Source organism: Nicotiana tabacum, chromosome 13, assembly GCF_000715075.1.
Source record: "Nicotiana tabacum cultivar K326 chromosome 13, ASM71507v2, whole genome shotgun sequence".
Lineage (NCBI taxonomy): Eukaryota > Viridiplantae > Streptophyta > Magnoliopsida > Solanales > Solanaceae > Nicotiana > Nicotiana tabacum.
Window position 1 is genome coordinate 105,842,564 of NC_134092.1, and position 19,100 is coordinate 105,861,663.

The 19,100-nt window shown below is 34.8% G+C and overlaps 1 protein-coding gene across 2 annotated transcripts; it reads left to right on the plus strand.

The window, feature by feature from the left end:
* The first annotated feature begins 9,608 nt into the window (after positions 1 to 9,608).
* Positions 9,609 to 18,733, plus strand: LOC107787586 (uncharacterized). Of its 2 annotated transcripts, XM_016609178.2 has the most exons (5): positions 9,663 to 9,819; positions 13,271 to 13,530; positions 16,898 to 17,082; positions 17,330 to 17,575; positions 18,063 to 18,733. In XM_016609178.2, the coding sequence occupies exons 3-5, from the start codon at positions 16,966 to 16,968 to the stop codon at positions 18,315 to 18,317; spliced, it is 618 nt and encodes a 205-aa protein (XP_016464664.1). In that variant the 5' UTR covers positions 9,663 to 9,819; positions 13,271 to 13,530; positions 16,898 to 16,965; the 3' UTR covers positions 18,318 to 18,733. The 2 variants fall into 2 exon arrangements, with proteins under 2 accessions (XP_016464663.1, XP_016464664.1); XM_016609177.2 differs by lacking the exon at positions 16,898 to 17,082 and having other exon boundaries at positions 9,609 to 9,819.
* Positions 18,734 to 19,100: the final 367 nt, after the last annotated feature.

Below are 19,100 nucleotides of genomic sequence, written 5' to 3' on the forward strand. Positions count from 1 at the left end.
TCACTTGTATGGACTCCACTAATTCACCAATTGTTTAACTTGAACAACACCCTTAGCTAACTCATCAAAGACAGGGAACTTTGTTAAGAGATAGTTTGACTCAATCTCTCAGAGGAACTACCCATGAAAACGCACATAGAAATTAAAAAATATATGAAGAGCAGAGCAAAAAATCCAGATTTGCAAATTAAAAAACAGAAAGCAAAATGTGATACATGTTGTAGTATATTAGTGAGAAACATATTTGAGAATACGTACGTTTGGTGTACAAATGCTTCAATCGGGTTTTTGCTACTGATTATCCCATAAATATGCATATAGAAATTTAAAAATATACAAAGAGCATAACAAAAAAATCCAGATTTGCAAATTAAAAAATAGACAAGCAAAACGTGATACATGCTGTAGTCTATCACTAAGAAACATATGTGAGGATACATATGTGTGGTGCACAAATACTTCAATCAGATTTTTTGCTATGAATACGCACATATGCAAATTAAAAAATAACGTTAGCAAAACGAATTATAAGAGAATAACAGATTTTTAATACCTTTTCATCTTGTAGTACCAATTCAATCGAGAAAATAACGTCTAAATTGTAACGATCTGTACTTGATTAAATCACTGCATTTTCAACTTCCATTGCATTTTCGAAATTGTTATATATGATTAAATAACTACGAGTAGCCATATATTGCAGAAACCGTATATTTTCTTGAATTTTTGATAGTAGGAAGATTTGAATTTAAGAACCGACTAGGAGAAATAGAAGTTGGCCGACAGTTTGTAGCAGTTTTCGTGAGTTTCAGTCGTGCGTATGTTTCGTGAGTTTCAATTTAGAGCGACTGTTATCTTTGCATAGGAAATTTAGGGAAAGTGGGTTCTAATTGTGCCATTTTTAATTTTTAAATAATAACCCAAATTAGTTTCTTTTTGAATTAAATAAAACTCTTTTCTTTAAAAATACTCACGGTCTTCATGGTTCAAAAGTGATCAATTAATTTTTTAAAATGTATGTTTTAAAATCAGTTAATTTAAAAAAAAATCTTTAATTTTGAATTAAATAAAACCCTTTTAAAAAGAAAAGTACGGTCTTTATGGTTCAATGCTAAAGAGTAAAAAAACGTATGTTTAAAGGTGACTCCATTAATAATAATTGTTCGATGGGAAAGAGCTCTGAAGGCGCACGTTAAGCATGGAGAGCTAACGTAAGCACAAAGACGATGGCCCGACAGAAATCACAGATAATTGTGCCGCCTACAATACCGGAAACGGACGAAGGAGGTAGAATGGTAACACCGAAATCAGGAGTACCACAAATGATAGGTCAGATGCAACTGGTCCACTGGATGACTGGGATGGGAAGCGCACCAACAATCATGCAAACTTCGAAATGTGTTGAAGAAGAGAATCCCAAACCATCAGAGGTAGATGTCAATACTGCAACGATGAAGCTGACTTTCTCAGTGCAACGAGCAAACCCTAGTCGACCAGAATCGACTTTAGATGATGTGGTTAAAGGAAATCGAGCTCAACAACAGGGGCTGAAATTGGAATACTATCCACCAACAATGAAGGAAGGAGTGAAGATTGTGCAATTGAATCAGGCTGAAGTAGCAGAGCAAACCCAGAAATGGAAAGAAGCGCTAATTGGGTATGTGTTGGGTGAAACTCCCTCTTTCAAAGAAATGCTAAAATTTATGAATGGGGTGTGGAATTTTATCACTGCACCACAGGTGTTCCTACACGATGATGGGTACTTTATATTCAGATTTAGATCTGAAGAAGATAAGAACAAACTTATACAACAAGGCCCATATACATACCATAATAGACCCATGATACTGAAGCACTAGGAGCCTAATTTTCAGATGAGTAAAGAACTGACTCGAAATGTACCAATATGGGTCATATTCCCAGGATTACCAATCCAATACTGGACAAAGGAGAATTTGGGGCGCATAGCCAGCTACTTAGGAAAACCTATATGTTCAGATAAACTCACAATAGAGGGGGATATGATTTCTTATGCGTGTATGCTGGTGGAAATGGATGTATCACAGGATCTACTAGAAAGAAGAAGATGGCAAGTATAGAGAACAAGCACTGGACTATGAATGGAACCCTTTTTTTTTAGGAGTGTTTTCAAATAGGGCAGCATGATGAGAAATGTGGGAAGGCTTTACCAATGAGGCAGCAAAAGCAAACCAATGCCAGCAATGGCAACATAGAGAAAACTGGTAAACAGCAACATAGGCAAGGGAAAGAGGTTAAGCAACAGAATAGAAAACAATGGAGGGTGAAACCTGTTGTTGAGCAACCACAAGTGCAGAAGGAGCAGATTCCTGAACAACTACAAGAACAACAGGTTAGTCAAGTTAACGCAGAGCCAACTACTGAGTAAGATATGAAAACGCAACAAGTTCAGAAATTTAGAGGCAAGCAAAAGATGAAAGCTCAAGGACCTACACAACAAAAAGGAGCCTTAACTGATACTGATTTAGAGAATATGTTGAAGAGAAACAGATATAGTCCATTGAGAATATAAGATGATAGCAACACTGGAAAGGTGACTGGAGGGATTGGCCTTAATGAGGAGAATCCACCATGATAATACGCTCTTGGAATATAAGAGGGTTGAACAAGCCCTATAAGCAGAAATAACTCAAGGCCTTTCTGCTAAAATATAAAATAACTTTACTAGGCTACCTTGAGACAAAAATAAAGTCTAGAAGTGTTAGTAAAGTTAAAAGAAAGTTTTGCAAAGACTAGAAAGTGCATTCAGATGAAGTTATAAGTAACAATGGGAGAATCTGGCTCTTTTGGAAGGAAAATTTGGTGCAGGTCCATATACTGTTAGCAACTCCTCAATTGCTACACTGCCAAGTGAAGGATAATGGATCAAATTTTTCATGTTGCATAACATTTGTATATGAAAAGAACAAAATAAATGAAAGAATGGACATATGAGAGCAGCTAAGACAAATACATAGTAATATGCACGAGGCTTGGCTAGTTATAGGTGATTTCAATAATGTTTTGTCTGTTAATGATCGACTCAATGGGAAACCTGTGCAACAAGCTAAACTTGTGGATTTTCAAGAATGCATAAGATATATTGGACTAGGGCAATTGAATAGGAAAGGGTGTCAATGGTCATGGTATAATAAAAGGGATGCAGAGAGTAGAATATACAACAATATTGACTGGGCATTTGGGAATGCTTCTTGGCTTACTCATTATAGTAGCCTAGAGGCAGTTTTTGAATTGCCAGGAGTTTCTGACCATTCCCCTATTATTATTAACACTAATATAGCCAAAAATCACCTGCCAAAGCCATTTAGACTATATAATGTGATGTTGAATCATAAGGAGCTTGAAGGGGCTGTTCATGAGGTGTGGAATCAACAAGTACATGGACATACTATGCACTCAATCTGGCTGAAGTTACAGAGGTTGAAAGATAAGACAAAACATATGAATAAGGAAATGTCTTCACTGGACAAAAAGATTGGCCAACTCAGGGAGCAACTGCAGAATACTCAAGGAGAGCTTGATGAAGATCCATTCAACATTCAGCTAATAACCAATGAAAAGGAGTTGCTACTGTAGATTGAAAAATGGGAAGGGGTAGATGAACATGTTCTGAGATAAAGATCCAGAGCAATGTGGATAAAGGCAGGTGACCAGAACTCTAAATTTTTTTCATGCTCATTTGAAGGCCAGACAATTGAGGAACAGAATTGAATCCATATCTAATGACCAAGGAATTAGAGTGATTGATCCTATATTGGTAGAACAAGAGATTAGAGGATTTTTTCAAACACTCTTGGGCACTTCAGCTATTGAACTCCCTTGTATTGATATTGAGATAGCTAGAAATGGTCATTGTCTTACCAAGGAATAACAACAACTTCTCAATGCACAAGTAACATAGGAGGACATTGATCAAGCTCTTAAAGACTTGCCAAATGACAAAGCTCCAGGGATATATGGATTTCCAGCTGAATTTTTAAATATACTGGAAGGTTATTGGAGAAGAGGTTAAACGAGCTATTCAAGAGTTTTTCACCAATGGGAAACTACTGAAAAATGTCAACTGTACCACAATAACATTGGTACCTAAAGTTGCAAGCCCAACATCTGTCAAGGAATACAGACCTATAGCATGCTGCTCCACTTTGTACAAACTCATCTCAAAGATCATTATAGTAAAATTGAAGATGATGGTGGATTCTATTTGATAACAACACGATAGGGGTCCAAGAATTACTAAAGAAAATCAAGAAACGTGCGGAAGCTAAAAGAAAATAAAGAAACAAATAAAACAACGGAAAATTAAAGATAGATTGAATTCAAGAAAGAGTTTCTTGAATTCAAGAAGTCTATTCTTGAAGTTGAATCCTAACAACAATAATTAGCTAACAAAGAACTAATCGCCTTTGGTAGAGAATTAAAAACAAGAGATAGATTGTGAAATCCGACCCTTTAGAATAACAAGAACAACAATAAGCCTAAACTTATCACATTTCTTGAATACCTAGAAGTGATCTAAGATTTCAAAAGAGTTTAATCTTACCACCTTAAGTTGAGTCTTGAAGGTTGAAGAATAAATTCAAAAGTAGCCACACACAAGAGTGCAAGAAAAATCTCACAATTTTTATTAATATTGTCTATAATAATCTAAAATCTAAAAACAAAGAAGATACCCCTTTATATAGATAGGGGGTCACGAAATTCCTACATAAAATCAAGGAAATAAAGTCCTAAACTACTTTGGACAACAAGTCCAAATACCTTAGGAAAAGGAAAAACACTAGGAAACAAAAACCAAGTCAATCTTGGAAAGTAACTCCAACAATCTTAGGAAAAGGAAAATATAACCTTAATTACCTAGGAAAGCGATAAATCTAGTATCAAAATATATGGAAATAAGTTAAAACCAATCTTGGATAGAATCTTGAAAGTCCCAAACCAATCATGAATAGGATCTTGGAAATCTTGAAGGCAACTTGTAAGAAACTTGGCACCAACTTGTACCTAACTTCTATCACGCCTATTGAGCCTTTCTTGGGCAGCAAGTAAGTCCTTTTTATGTTATAAAAACGTGGCTTCATGTAGGACTTATTGGGCTGCAAGTTTGGACACATTTTTAGGTTCCAAATAGGTCCAATAGTGGCCTGATCTGGACCTTCTTTAGAGGATGTCTTTTGGGATATAATCCACCTTTTCTTGGACATGAATTTGGACCATAAAATAATTATAATACCTAGATAACTCATATCCTTTATCCTTGAGCTCTCCATCCCAATTAACAACTTCTTTATTTGCACTTGAAGTCTAATGACCTTGTTTTGTAACTCTTTAGCTTGACATCTTGTTAAAGGCCCTCTTTGAGATCCCAAAGCTTTATTCTTGTCCTTGAATAGATTTGAGCTTCCTAGGATGCTATCACTATTGTGGGACTTGCTCAATCAGCATTCATTGAAGGAAGGAAAATATTGGATAATATCATTATTGCACATGAACTGGTCAAAGGATATACTCAGAAAGGGGTCTCACCAAGATGTTGCATAAAAGTAGACATAAGGAAAGCTTATGACTCAGTCGAGTGGCCTTTTTTAAGGATGATACTGCTTGAATTTAGAATGCCTGTGAAGTTTGTTCAGTTGATAATGGATTGTGTGACCACTGTCAGTTACTCCTTGCTATTGAATGAGGGACTAACAGCTAAATTCCAAGCAAAGAAAGGGCTAATACAAGGAGACCCAATGTCTCCTTACCTGTTTGTATTGGTGATGGAGTATATAAATAGATCGTTAAAGAAGTTGAAGCACAACCCAGACTTTAACTACCATCCAAAATGCTCTAGAAATAACATAACCCATATATGCTTTGCTAATGATTTGATTTTATATTGTAGAGCAGACAAGATTTCTATAAGCTTATTACTGAAAAGATTCACTCACTTCTCTGAGGTCTCAGGTCTCAAGGCCAACATGGAGAAGAGTGCACTGTATATTTTTGGGGTTCCTAAGGAGTTCAAAGAAATGATTCTAGAAGAAATGCAATTCACACTAGGAGAGCTACCATTCAAGTATCTAGGAGTGCCATTGTCTTCCAAGAAATTGTCTATACAACAATGGATGCCATTGGTTGAGAAGATCAATGTCAGAATTAATTGTTGGACAGCCAAATTCTTGTCATATAGTGGAAGACTTCAGCTACTCAAAAGTATGGTATTTGAAATGCAAACATACTAGGCACATGTATTCCTATTGCCAAAGAAGATCATCAAATTAATTGTCACAACCTGTAGAACTTTTCTATGGTCAGGAAGGAGTGAACCATCTAGAAAGGCCTTGATAGCTTGGGATACAATTTGTATGCCAATGTCAGCATGTGGGTTTAATGTTTTGGATATTTACTCCTGGAATAAGGCTGCCCTATGCAAGCTGCTGTGGGCTATCACTACAAAGAATGATACCCTATGGATCCACAACTTTTATATAAAAGACAGAAGTGTTGGGACTATGAGTACTCCTAAACATGCTTGTTGGCTTGTTAGGAAGATATTTGATGCTAGGGACTGGTACAGTCAAAAGAGCCCCACTGATGATCTGAACAGCTACTGCAAGCAAGAAAAATTCAGCATTAAAAAGCTCTACATTGCAACAAGACCTCAATACCAGAATAGTCCGTGAAAAAGATTAATCATAAAGCATTGCCAAAACATCACTTCATTCTTTGGCTAGCATTACATAGAAGATTAGCCACAGTTGATCGACTACAGAAATGGGGAATATCAGTAATAAGTGACTGTGTACTGTGTGAAAAAAAATATTGAGGAGACAAGGGAACACCTGATGTTTGAATGTGATTACTCCAAAATCATATGAGCTACATTACTGCAGTGGATAGGAGAAAGACATTAGTTAGGAAGCTGGGATGAGGAGATAGAATAGATAACAAAAAGGGCTACCAGCAAAGTCAGGGGTGATATGTTAGTATTTCTATTTGCAGCAGTGGTCTACCACACATGGGCTGAGAGAAACCACATAAGATTTCAAGGAAAAAAGACAATATGCAACAAGAGGATCAAAGAAATTGTATTGGATTTGCACATCCGAAGGCAGATAGAAGTCAAATGGCAAAAAGAGTTAGAAAGGCTACATAGTTTCCCTAGCTAGTTTAAGTTGAAAGGTATACAACAAAAGCTAGGTACTCTTATTAGAAGAAAAATGTTTGGTCAATTCTGTTTTTTTTATCAGTTTTGTATAGATATTGGATAGGGTCTAGCTCTAGAGTCCAATTGAGCTAGCGGATGTAAATATTATCCTTGGTTAAATAAAATTTGATAGTTTAACAAAAAAAAAAAAACAACGTATGTTTTAAAATGGTCAATTTTTGTTTTTTAAATAATAATCTAAATCAGATTTATTTGTTAAAGTTAAAGATTAAAAAATATATATTTCCAAATTAGTTAATTTTGTGAAGGAGTTTTTTTTCAAATAGTTTTATAGCTCCTATTTTTTGGAGGGTTACCTTAAAGTGTCATGTGGCATATTTTGACGATGACACTTGGCGAAATGAGAATGTTTTTTTTTTCCTTTTAACTATATAGAGAAGAGAGATGTATATTTTAAAATCAGTTAATTTTTAAAAAATCTTAAATTTTGAATTAAATAAAGTTCTTTTAAAAAAAAGTTCGGTCTTTATGGTTCAATGCTAAAGAGTAAAAAATGTATGTTTTAAAATGGTCAAATTTTAACTTTTAATTTTTAAATAATAATCTAAATCAGATTTATTTGTTAAAGTAAAAGATTAAAAAAATATATTTCCAAATCAGTTAATTTTGTGAAGGAATTTTTTTTCAAATAATTTTATAGCTCCTATTTTTTTGGAGGGTTGCCCTAAAGTGTCATGTGGCATACTTTGATGATGACACTTGGCGAAATGAAAATATTTTTTCTTCTCCTTTTAATTATAGATAGATAAAAAATATATATATTTCCAAATTAGTTAATTTTGTGAAGGAGTTTTTTTTCAAATAATTTTATAGCTCCTATATTTTTGGAGGGTTGCCCTAAAGTGTCATGCGGCATTTTTTAACGATGACTCTTGGCGAAGTGAGAATGTTTTTTCTTTTCCTTTTAATTATAGAGAGAAGAGAGATGTATATTTTAAAATCAGTTAATTTTAAAAAAAATCTTAAATTTTGAATTAAATAAAGCTCTTTTTTTTAAAAAAAAATCGGTCTTTATGGTTCAATGGTAAAAGAACGTATGTTTTAAAATGGTAAATTTTTAACTTTTAATTTTTAAATAATAATCTAAATCAGATTTATTTGTTAAAGTAAAAGATTAAAAATATATATTTTCAAATCAGTTAATTTTGTGAGGAGTTTTTTTCAAATAATTTTATAGCTCCTAAACTTTTGGAGAGTTGCCCTAAAGTGTCATGTGGCATATTTTGACGATGACACTTGGCGAAATGAGAATGTTTTTTCTTCTCCTTTTAATTATAGATAGATTTTTAACTTTTAATTTTTAAATAATAATCTAAATCAGATTTATTTGTTAAAGTAAAAGATTTAAAAAAAATATATTTCCAAATCAGTTAATTTTGTGAAGGAGTTTTTTTCAAATAATTTTATAGCTCCTATTGTTTTGGAGGGTTGCCCTAAAGTGTCACGTGGCATATTTTGACGATGACACTTGGCGAAATGAGAATGTTTTTTCTTCTCCTTATAATTTATAGATAGTTTTTCAAATAACAATCTAAATTAGATTTATTTGTTAAAGTTAAAGATTTTAAAAAATATATTTCCAAATCAGTTAATTTTGTGAAGGAGTTTTTTTTTCAAATAATTTTATAGCTCCTATTTTTTTTGGAGGGTTGCCCTAAAGTGTCATGTGGCATATTTTGACGATGACACTTGGAGAAATGAGAATTATTTTTCTTCTCCTTTTAATTATAGATAGATAGATGTATGTTTTAAAATCAGATAATTTTAAAAAAATCTTAAATTTTGAATTAAATAAAGCTCCTTTAAAAAACAAGTTCGGACTTTATGGTTCAATGCTAAAGAGTAAAAAAACGTATGTTTTAAAATGGTCAATTTTTAACTTTTAATATTTAAATAATAATATAAATCAGATTTATTTGTTAAAGTAAAAGATTAAAAATATATATTTCCAAATCAGTTAATTTTGTGAAGGAGTTTTTTTTTCAAATAATTTTATTGCTCCTCTATTTTTTTGGAGGGTTGCCCTAAAGTGTCATGTGACATATTTTGACGATGACACTTGACGAAATGAGAATATTTTTTCTTTTCCTTTTAATTATAGATAGATTTTTAAATAATAATCTAAATCAAATTTATTTGTTAAAGTTAAATATTAAAAATATATATTTTCAAATCAGTTAATTTTGTGAACGGTTTTGATATTTCGGTATACCGAAATACCGAAATATTAGGCTTAATAGTTTATCCCAATTTCCAAATAGTCCAGGGCAGCCCAACATAAAGAAGATACTGCTGAGCCCAAACCCTTGGGCCCAAGTCCAACCCTACTTAAGCTAACAATAGAAAATTAGGAATTAGCATCCCTAGGGCTGGATAAGATTTTCAACCTCTCACATTTCCCTCAATTCTCTGACGCTGACCCGCGCTGTGACCTGTGAGTTCGAGTTCGAGCCTTCGACCGCCGATTGTGCGGCAGAGACCTCGGCGACGGCAACTTCTCTCCTCGTCGACGACGACTTCTCAGTTCTCTCATCGGCGACTGACCTTTAATGTTCAATCTTCAACAGGTTTACAGCTTCTCGCCTTCTTCATTCTTCAACTTCTTTATTTTTTCTTGAAATTTTAATAGTGATTTTACCGCCCTTGTAAGTTGTAAGCAGCAGTTGAGGTGTTGAAATTTTGATAGTGATTTCCTTAGTAAGCAGTAATATAAGGCTACTTTCTGTCTTTCTCTCTAATGGACCAGACATCTTGAATATTTTCAATTAAGTCTGTTGTTTGGCAGGTGTTTCATGTTTGGTTGATCTGCTGTAGTTTACTATTTTATGTGTTTGGTAATGTGGTATTAAGTTTGTTCAAGCTTTTCTAATGTAGTAACAGCACTGTTCAAGCTTCTCAGGAGCTGCTTTTCTAATGTAGTAACAGCACTGTTTCAGTGTACCGAACCAAGCATTTGGTTGGACTGTTAGTTGCTCTTTATGGTTCAACAGAATCAACACTGAAACTGCTTTTCTTGAGAGGATACAGAAAATCAGAAACTGAAAAAATGAGGTCTCAAAGCAGCTCTTGAGCTGTACAATGAGGTCTCAAAGCAAAAGTGGTCTATGAAATGAGGTCTCAAAGTAAAAGAGCTGTACAAATAGCCAAATACTACAAAACGTCACAGTGTTGTTAATTTGTTATTGTACAGCTTTCCAGTTTCTTATCTTTTTCGAAGACTTCCCCTCATTTTCGAAGACTAGTGACTACATTGATGTAGTTAATTAATTGTAGTTACATATTCCTCTTTTATTATAGCATCATATCCCAACACAGTGCTGTTACTACATTTTAGAAGCTTGAACAACTTGATCGAAGTAAGATTTAGCTCACGGGAGAGACGTTTCACGTTAGGCATAATCTTGATTCTTGGGAGATTTGAAAGACTTTGGTATGATACCGAAACCGTACCGAACCAAATAAGAAAATACCGAACCGTACCGAACTACTTTGGTATGTTATTTGGTACGGACAATTGATATACCGAATACCGAAGTACCGAACCGTAGTTATTAAATACCGAACCGGAGTACCGAACGCCCACCCCTAAACACGACAGCTATTGTCAATATAATTACTAAAACATAATAAAATTTATTTAATCCCAAAATTTATAAATACTCGCATTGTGTGTGCATAGATATTGTCAACTTGGCTTAGTTTTGGTTCAATTTATCTTTATTTAATAGCAAATAAAATAAAATTTTTTATGATTTCTGAAGTTAATTCTAAATTGTGTCTAGAATAAATTAGTCTGTTAAGTTAATTTTGAATTGATTTTTTGGAGTTATTGATTTTTAATGAACTCGCCATTCACAATTCATTAAGAATAGACTTTACAAATGACAGAATATTATGAAAATAGCTTTCAGCTTTAATTTCATCGATCTTTGAAGTTAAGCGAAAACTTATTTTGATGAAAATTTTGATCTCGATTCTAGTATTAAGGGGGAAAAATGGAAAAAGTTGTGTCTTAAGTCCTCCTGTTCATACCCTTAATTGTGCCAAAAAATGTATCTCTCTTTCTCTATATATATATATAACGTTTTACAATCGTTGAAGATTTGGCGTATTAAGATTCAAGATTTTCTAACTAATGCTAAGAAAGCTTAGGGGTGTCAATGGTTCGGTTCAGCAGGTTATTTTATAAAATTTATACCATACCAATTTTTCGGTTATTCTATTATGTATAACCAAAATTAGACTTTTCGAAACCGTCCCGACCATGTCGGTTTCTCTTCGGTATCGGTACGGTTCGGTTAATTTTTGGATTTTTTTTAATGTCATGTAAAAGTCACCTGTAGAAGAAGACTGCTATAACATACGTACTTTTATATGACTTATCAAAACTCTCTAGACATTTTTAAATATGAAAGATTACCAAAGTATAGATCCATCAACTATTCTACAGTAGCGTAAAAGAAACTAAGCAAATACAAAAAAAAATATAAATCACACGAGTGGAAAGATATTAACGAAGTTGAGACTCAAGAATAGATTAAATATTCAAAAAAATAAATCTGAATCATACGAAAGGAAACATATTCAATAAATTGTAGTTTGTTACACATAATTGCTAAAATACCTTGTGTCTTGCTAGTGAATAGCTGGAAATAATTTAATTTCAATAGGAGTAGCATAGTAAGTTTTGGGAATTAGGATTTTGAGTTTAATTACTTGTTGGTTTGTAACTGTTTTCATAGTTCGAAAGCCTAAGAAAAAATAATGCATTATTATTTTTAAACATAATATATAAATATATTTATTCGGTACGGTTCAATATTTTTTCGGTTTATATTCATAAAATAAAAAACCTACCCTAATTATTGGTACGATTATAAATTTATATAAAAACCTACGGTTTTATCAAAAGAAACTTAAAAATTGGTTCGGTACGGTACGGTTCGGTCGGTTTTTAAATATCCATTGACACCCCTAAGAAAGCTCAATCAATAAAGATCATTTTTTGAAATGACCTAATAAAATTATTTTTTCATATGAGATCGACAAAAAACTAGCGAACATATAAACAACAATGATAAAGAATCTATTAGGAAAGCATGTGAAAAGTCTACTACAAATAATGTTTAGCAGAGACCCAGACACGTGTGATCTTTTTTTTCTCAAAGCCAAACTTGATATCCATTTTATCCTTCATTTACTGTAATTGTGCTTTTACTTTCTAAAAGATTATTTACCACACCTAAGGTAGATAAACATATAAAATTTAAGTAATCGACTATTTTGGATATCCAAAAGTAAGAAATGATCTCCTAAGCATTTACAATTAGAAGAAAATGAGCTTATGTATATTTTTTGTGTTTTATTTAGAAATCTCTTTTATTATTTATTACTTTCTTGTAGGTATTGGTCATAAACAAAATAATACTTGTAGTAGACCTCAAAATCAAAATTTTCGTAGAAAAAAGGTTCAAATTAGTCCAAAAAAATGCAAGGAAAAAGAGTCAAAATACTTATATCTGCTAGTATAAATTTGAGCATGTTTTGACTTAAAACCTTTTTTATGTATACCAAACCAAATTGATAAGTCAAAAATCCACCCAAACACCCTCTTATGTAGGTAGGCTGCACTGATAGTAACGTCACGTTATCTTATTATCTCTGTTGTCGAAGTTAACTCCATTGGTTCTATCTCTGTTCACTTTCCCGCCGGCGTCTAATTTCTCCGGTAAACTCTATATTCTCCTCCTTTAGATTCAGTCTTTTACTTCTTGCTCTGAAATTCTGATTACAAAAATTTGAATTCAAAACTACAATTTGCCGAAGTAGGTAAAATCCTCAAAAGTTAAGGTTTGACAAGCTCAGGACTCAAAGTAGTGTTTTAGGGTTTTTATAAGATTGAATTAGGTTTTAGAGTGTTTTTTTTTTGGCGTAAAGCATTGCTTCTATTAAATCATTCAATGTTGGGGAAAAATGTACATTGATTTGCTGAAACTACTGTTTGAATAATGTGATTAGGTCTTGTAAGTGACTGGTTATTTGATGAGATGAGCTGCGTTCGCATAAACAGTTGCCATCCTGCCTGCGATTTCAATGCCTCCTTTCCATCATTCACTGCTCCAAAAAGGACTTCAAAACTGAGCACATTATCTTCAACTTATCTGGGCACAAGACTCCCGAAAATCTCCCTTAATGCGAAAGTAGGTGTATACAGACCGCAGCTGTGCAAAACTGTATGCTTATTTGGTGGCAAGGGGAAGGCAAGCAATGACAATGAGGTAATACTCTTTTGGATGATCGTTCATTTTGCATGTGTGTCAATTACTTTTAATATCTTTACTCGGAGGAATAACTAGCGGCGAACAAAGAAACCATGAAACTGCCCAAATTGTCCAAAATAAACCAAAGCAAGTCGCCACATATTGATGGTTTATAAACCAGAGCAAGTCGCCACATATTGATGGTTTATAAACCAGAGCAAGTCGCCACAGATTGATGGTTTCTTTTACTGGTCGAGTTTGTTATTTTCAAACTTATGAAATGCTTTAGGTTTGTTTTATTTGTAAACGAAAACAACTGCGCCTCAATCTCAAGCTAGTTAGTGTTAGCTTTATGAATCTTCACTATCCATCTCTCTCCATTCCGATTCATTTTATTCCAATATACCAAAATCTAGATTCTTAGAATTCTGAGTTCTCTACGTTTTTTGTAAGAAAATCTCAAATAAGATTAAAAAAACCCTAGCATACACTGGATGTAATATAAGCTTACAGACATTACTAAGCAAATACCAATAAGTATTTGGTATTGCCCATGTGGATTTGTTTTTCTTCTGTTGATTGTGTAGATTCATTATAAATTGACTAGTTTTACTCAAACTATCACCCTACCCGAACCCTCATTTTTCATTTGGGCTTGGGACATGCCATGTGAGCAAGCTGACACAGACAAGATTAGGTTTATTTTATTTGTAAAAACCACAAAAAAGAAGTTCCAATTTTTTTGAACACAACTCCGATGGTGAGGGGGTGTGGGTTGCCAGATGCTAATAGCGGGACATAGTGGGAACATTTCCTTCGTGGGTCCTCCACAAGCATCGAACGACTTCAAACTGCTGATAAGGACAAGGGAAATTTGACTAGTTAATTAAAATATTCTAATTTATGTAACATTGTCTAAACCACCCACAAACTAATCCAACCAGAAGAAAGGTTTCCCACTAGATACAGTGGTTTCGATTTTGTTCTTAAGGAACGGTTATATATTGTTTGGTTTTTGTTTTACTTTGAGATTCTCCAAAGTCGTGTACTTGCGTAGTTACCTATCACAAAAAAAGTGAAGGAGATGCCCCAAAGTTGCATACGCCTCCAGGATACCACCCCAAGATGAAAGACAATGGTGGATCTAGCATTGTTCGACTTAACCCATAACTTTCGATGCGGAACATAAATTTATGCGTAAAAATTTACTAAAATTGCAACAACTAGTAGATATGAACCCATGAGTTTAATGATAAGAACATTAAAGTTGAACCCATAGAATTTTAATCATGGATCCGCCTCTGATGAAAGAGATGGCGTGTAGGTTCTGCCCGTATATTTGCTTCCCTTTATTTTCTTTGCACTTTCCCAGATCCTGCGTGAATACGGGATGCTTCGTGCGCCGGGCTACCCACCCACTTTCTGGGATCATTTGGGTGTAAAAGCTATCAAGTTAACTAAGATAAGTGCAAGGTGTTCTTGCATATTCTTACATACCTTATACTTGTGTAGTGTGGACCCGTCTGATCATGCCATCATGGCCCATGGGTCTAAGATAATTGCAAGGCCATTGTTACATGCATCTTAGTATAGGCCTCAGTTGGAATCTTAGTTATCGTGAGTCTTGACTTAGAAAAAAAGAGGGTCGTCTATGAACTCTGAGGATTTTCTACAAATTTGATAGCCTGCATTCAGGAAGGCATAGGCAGCCTTTATATTCCATGCATGTGACCACTAACCAGTTTTACTATAGAACATGTTCCATTGTCAGGCTTCTTGGTTGCTTCCTAGTAGAGCTAGCAAAATGGCCAGGCCCTCACGTGCTATGAATTTTGACGGACTAAGATGGGCCGCCTTTCATTTGAAAGGGCCTTAAAAATGCCAGTCCAGCCCTAAGCGGGCAGCGGTCCAGAATGGACCTTCAGTTTATTTATTTTTAAAAGTTATAAAACATGTCCAATATAATCATTACCACTCTGCTACATGCACCTTTTCCGGTCTTTTTTGATAGTTGAGACATCGTGAGAGTATAGGTTTCTCAAAAGATGATTGTCATGGATTTATGGTTACCTTTTTGTTATGGCTATCAAGAAAGGCTCACATTTCTACTGTTTCATAGATCACATAAAGAAGATGAAATATAAAAAAATGTTAAAACTGACTCTGCAACATTGCAACGATATGCATTTTTATCATGTGTATAGACTAAGACCAGAATACCTAACCGCTATCCTTTGGGAACTAGAGATTCCAGGCTTGTGAGACCGGAAAGAATAGAATATTTTTTGACACAGGATTCAAAGGATGAGATGAGTAGGCACATTAAATTATCTTACAAATTTCTGTGTAATCAAAATCTAGGAATACAAGTGCAGGAAGAAACACATTTAAAGAAAAACAAACAAAAGCATAAGGTAGCATTAGTTGTAGGCTACTGATTGCGTTTAGCCTTGGTTCTAAGAACTTTTACTATTTTCCTTTTACCTTTTTCTTTGAAATATATTAATTATTTGATTATTTCTATTTGGCCTCACACGCTGGCCTCGGCTCAGCCTCAAGGGCGGACGGGCTGATTATGGTGGTGCTTTGAAGCCTCAGTCTAAACTGGCTAAAAAAACCTTAGCCCACCCCTACCCAAGTTACGGGTTGGGTTAGGCCGGCCTCACGGGCCAACCCCATTTTGACGGCTCTACTTCCTTGCGTGTATCAAGAAACATCAACTGGCCAGTTGTGACTCCCAGATCTGCTAAACATAATCCTTTACTATGTGGTTATTGTCATTTTCTTCTCATTTCTACTTAATTTCTGATCTTTATTGCTTTTGTTTTCCATGGCATGGAATCTAAAATCATTGAAGACAGTTAAAAAGTTTTTAGGAGAAAGGTGAAAGAAGAGAGTGCCTCTTTCAACCCTTTTAATTGCCCAACTCTTTTTCTCCCTATTCCTCGGTAATGTCATAGTGTAGTATCTTACAATTGCCCACTCCTTGTCTCTCACTAAATCAGGTAGGTTAAGGAGTGGGCAACACTTTGCTGACTATACGACCTTTCATGTACAGAATGCTAGTTGGCACCCCAACATTGTTTAGGTTATCTGTCCAATATGTTGCGCATGTCATGTGCCCGTAACTTATCAGGTGTGGTGTATTAGTTTTAGTTGCTTTATGAAAACTTTAACATTTCTTATAAAGTTATCTTTTAAGGTTTAGTCTATTTTTTCCTCTTATTTTGTTTAATTTGGGCGTTTGAATTTGCTCAGTGAGCATATATAATTTGCTTCCCATTTGACCGTCTCACATTTTTTCTTCTCCTTATTTTTCAAAAGAAATCTGTTTCTTGTTACAATCTTGTGTGAATTTGTTTCAGCTCGTCTTTCATCCATGCAGAATAAATATATTGTGCTGCATTTTTAAAGCTAACAACAGATGCACCTAAGGGTGTGGCCTAGTGGTCAATGAAGTGGGTGAGAAAGGTTCAAATCCCAGCGGAGGCAAAAACACTATGTGATTTTGTGCCATATGTCCAAGCCTTGGTGAACATAGTTATCTGGTATCCCGTGGAATTAGTCGAGGTGTGTCCACGCTGGCCCGGACAGCACGGTTGTTGAAAAAAGAAAAACTAACAATAGATGTCTCTTTTCTCCTTGAACGCACAGCATATGCATCGTAAGCTGGTTTTCTTTCCCATAAAACTGCATAAAAAATGAGTATAAAGTAGCTCCTAACATTCTGTTGAAAATCATGAGTTGAGCAAAATAAGCTTATGGATGTTTGTTATATGAGAAGATAACACCTCACTTGGCACTACTATCTGATCAGGCTTCTCCTTGGAAAGCTCTTGAGAAAACCATGGGAAATTTGAAGAAGGAACCGTCAGTTGAGGATTTATTGAAGCAACAGATAAGAAAACAAGAATATTATGAAGGAGGGGATGGGGGTGGAGATCGCCCTGGTGGTGGTGGTGGAGGAGGCAGTGACGGTTCTGGTGAGCCAGATGAAGGTATTCCAGGGATCTTGGATGAGCTAGTACAAGCAGTCTTGGCAACTATGGGCTTCATATTTTTGGTAATTGCCCCCTCCCCCTCCCCCTCACCCTCATCGATATTTTGTGCACAGATATATGTATACTTCTGGAGCTCACTATTTATATTCCTTTAGATGGTGTTACCCTAAAAAGGCAATCCTTGCAGGTTAACTTAGCTAGTGATTTGTTATGTTGTTGCCTTATCCAAAACTTATTCCAACTTAACTAAATACCTTTTTGTCTAAACCCTTTCTGGTGAGTCATGGACCAGTTAGAGTTGTAGCTTGACCTACTGAATAAAGAGAAACAGCCAATGATAATCATGTATTCTATGTTTAGCCTTTGATAGATCTTCCGCCCAATTTCTCATCTGATGGGAGTGGAGGGCTTCAAATAAAGAAAATGTTTTGAAAGGGTTTCAAACCAAGCACAAGTGTCTGCTTGTTGTTGTAATAGCACATGAAACAAGTTGTTAACTGTTACGTGTAATTTGCTTACTCTTGACTGTTAAGTTGTACTTCATTTCAGTACATCTACATAATTGAAGGCGAGGAGATCAATGTGTTCACAAAGGACATTCTCAAGTTTATCTTTCTAAGGCAAAAGAGTATTCGTCTAGGGAGAACAATCGCACGGTGGGAAAGCTACTTCAGAAGCCTGACTGAGAAGAAAGAAGATCCATATTGGTTGGAAAGTGAAATTATTAATACAACTACTTGGTATGATAGCCCTGCAAAGTATAGGAGCATTCTCAGGAGGTTAGAATCGAGTTCTTATTACTGAAAGCAAAGCGGTTCAACCTTTTCCATCTCTCAAGTTTTGCAATAGTTTAAACAGTTTTCTTTAGTAAGAGAGAAAGAAGACTAGAAAAACCTGCTGTAATCACAAATGCCATTTTTTGTTTGTTTGTAAAGACCACCATTTTGGCGGGGGGTTAGACAGACCCCTACCTGTAGATTAATAACCAAAACGAGAAACATACAACAAAAGGAACCAAATGCCTATGTTCCTCTGTGAAGTAAAAAGGACTGGACATGCCCAATCCAATATCACTTAACATAAAAAATGGCCAGCTATGTTAGTACTACTATGATTGTAGGAAGTGAGTCTTCCATGTACATGTGTTGCTATGACTTTTGAGCTTACAAAAAATGTACAAACACAGGATATATACAAACAATCTAGCCGCAGGTTCTTCATTTTTGATCTCCTGAATCTAAATAAAGGCATTTGCCTCATATCCATTTGATATACCCCTACTGAATTTCCTTCTCTATAGCAGTGCTAAACTTCAATTCGATGACTTTGAATAATCTTTTTCATCTTTAGAATATCATCATGAATCTCCGAGAAAGGTGAAGAAGATCAATTAAGCATATTAACAATCAATAAAGAGTTCATTTCTAGAATTACATTGTGAATTCTATTGAAGGCAATCCACTCAATTCCAAAAAGTGCAGCTTGTGTTTCAGCTGTATTGTTAGGGCAGAAGTGAAGAGCCTTGGCATATGCCATGACAAGCTTTCCACTGCTATCCCTAACAATACCCCCAATACCGGACACTCT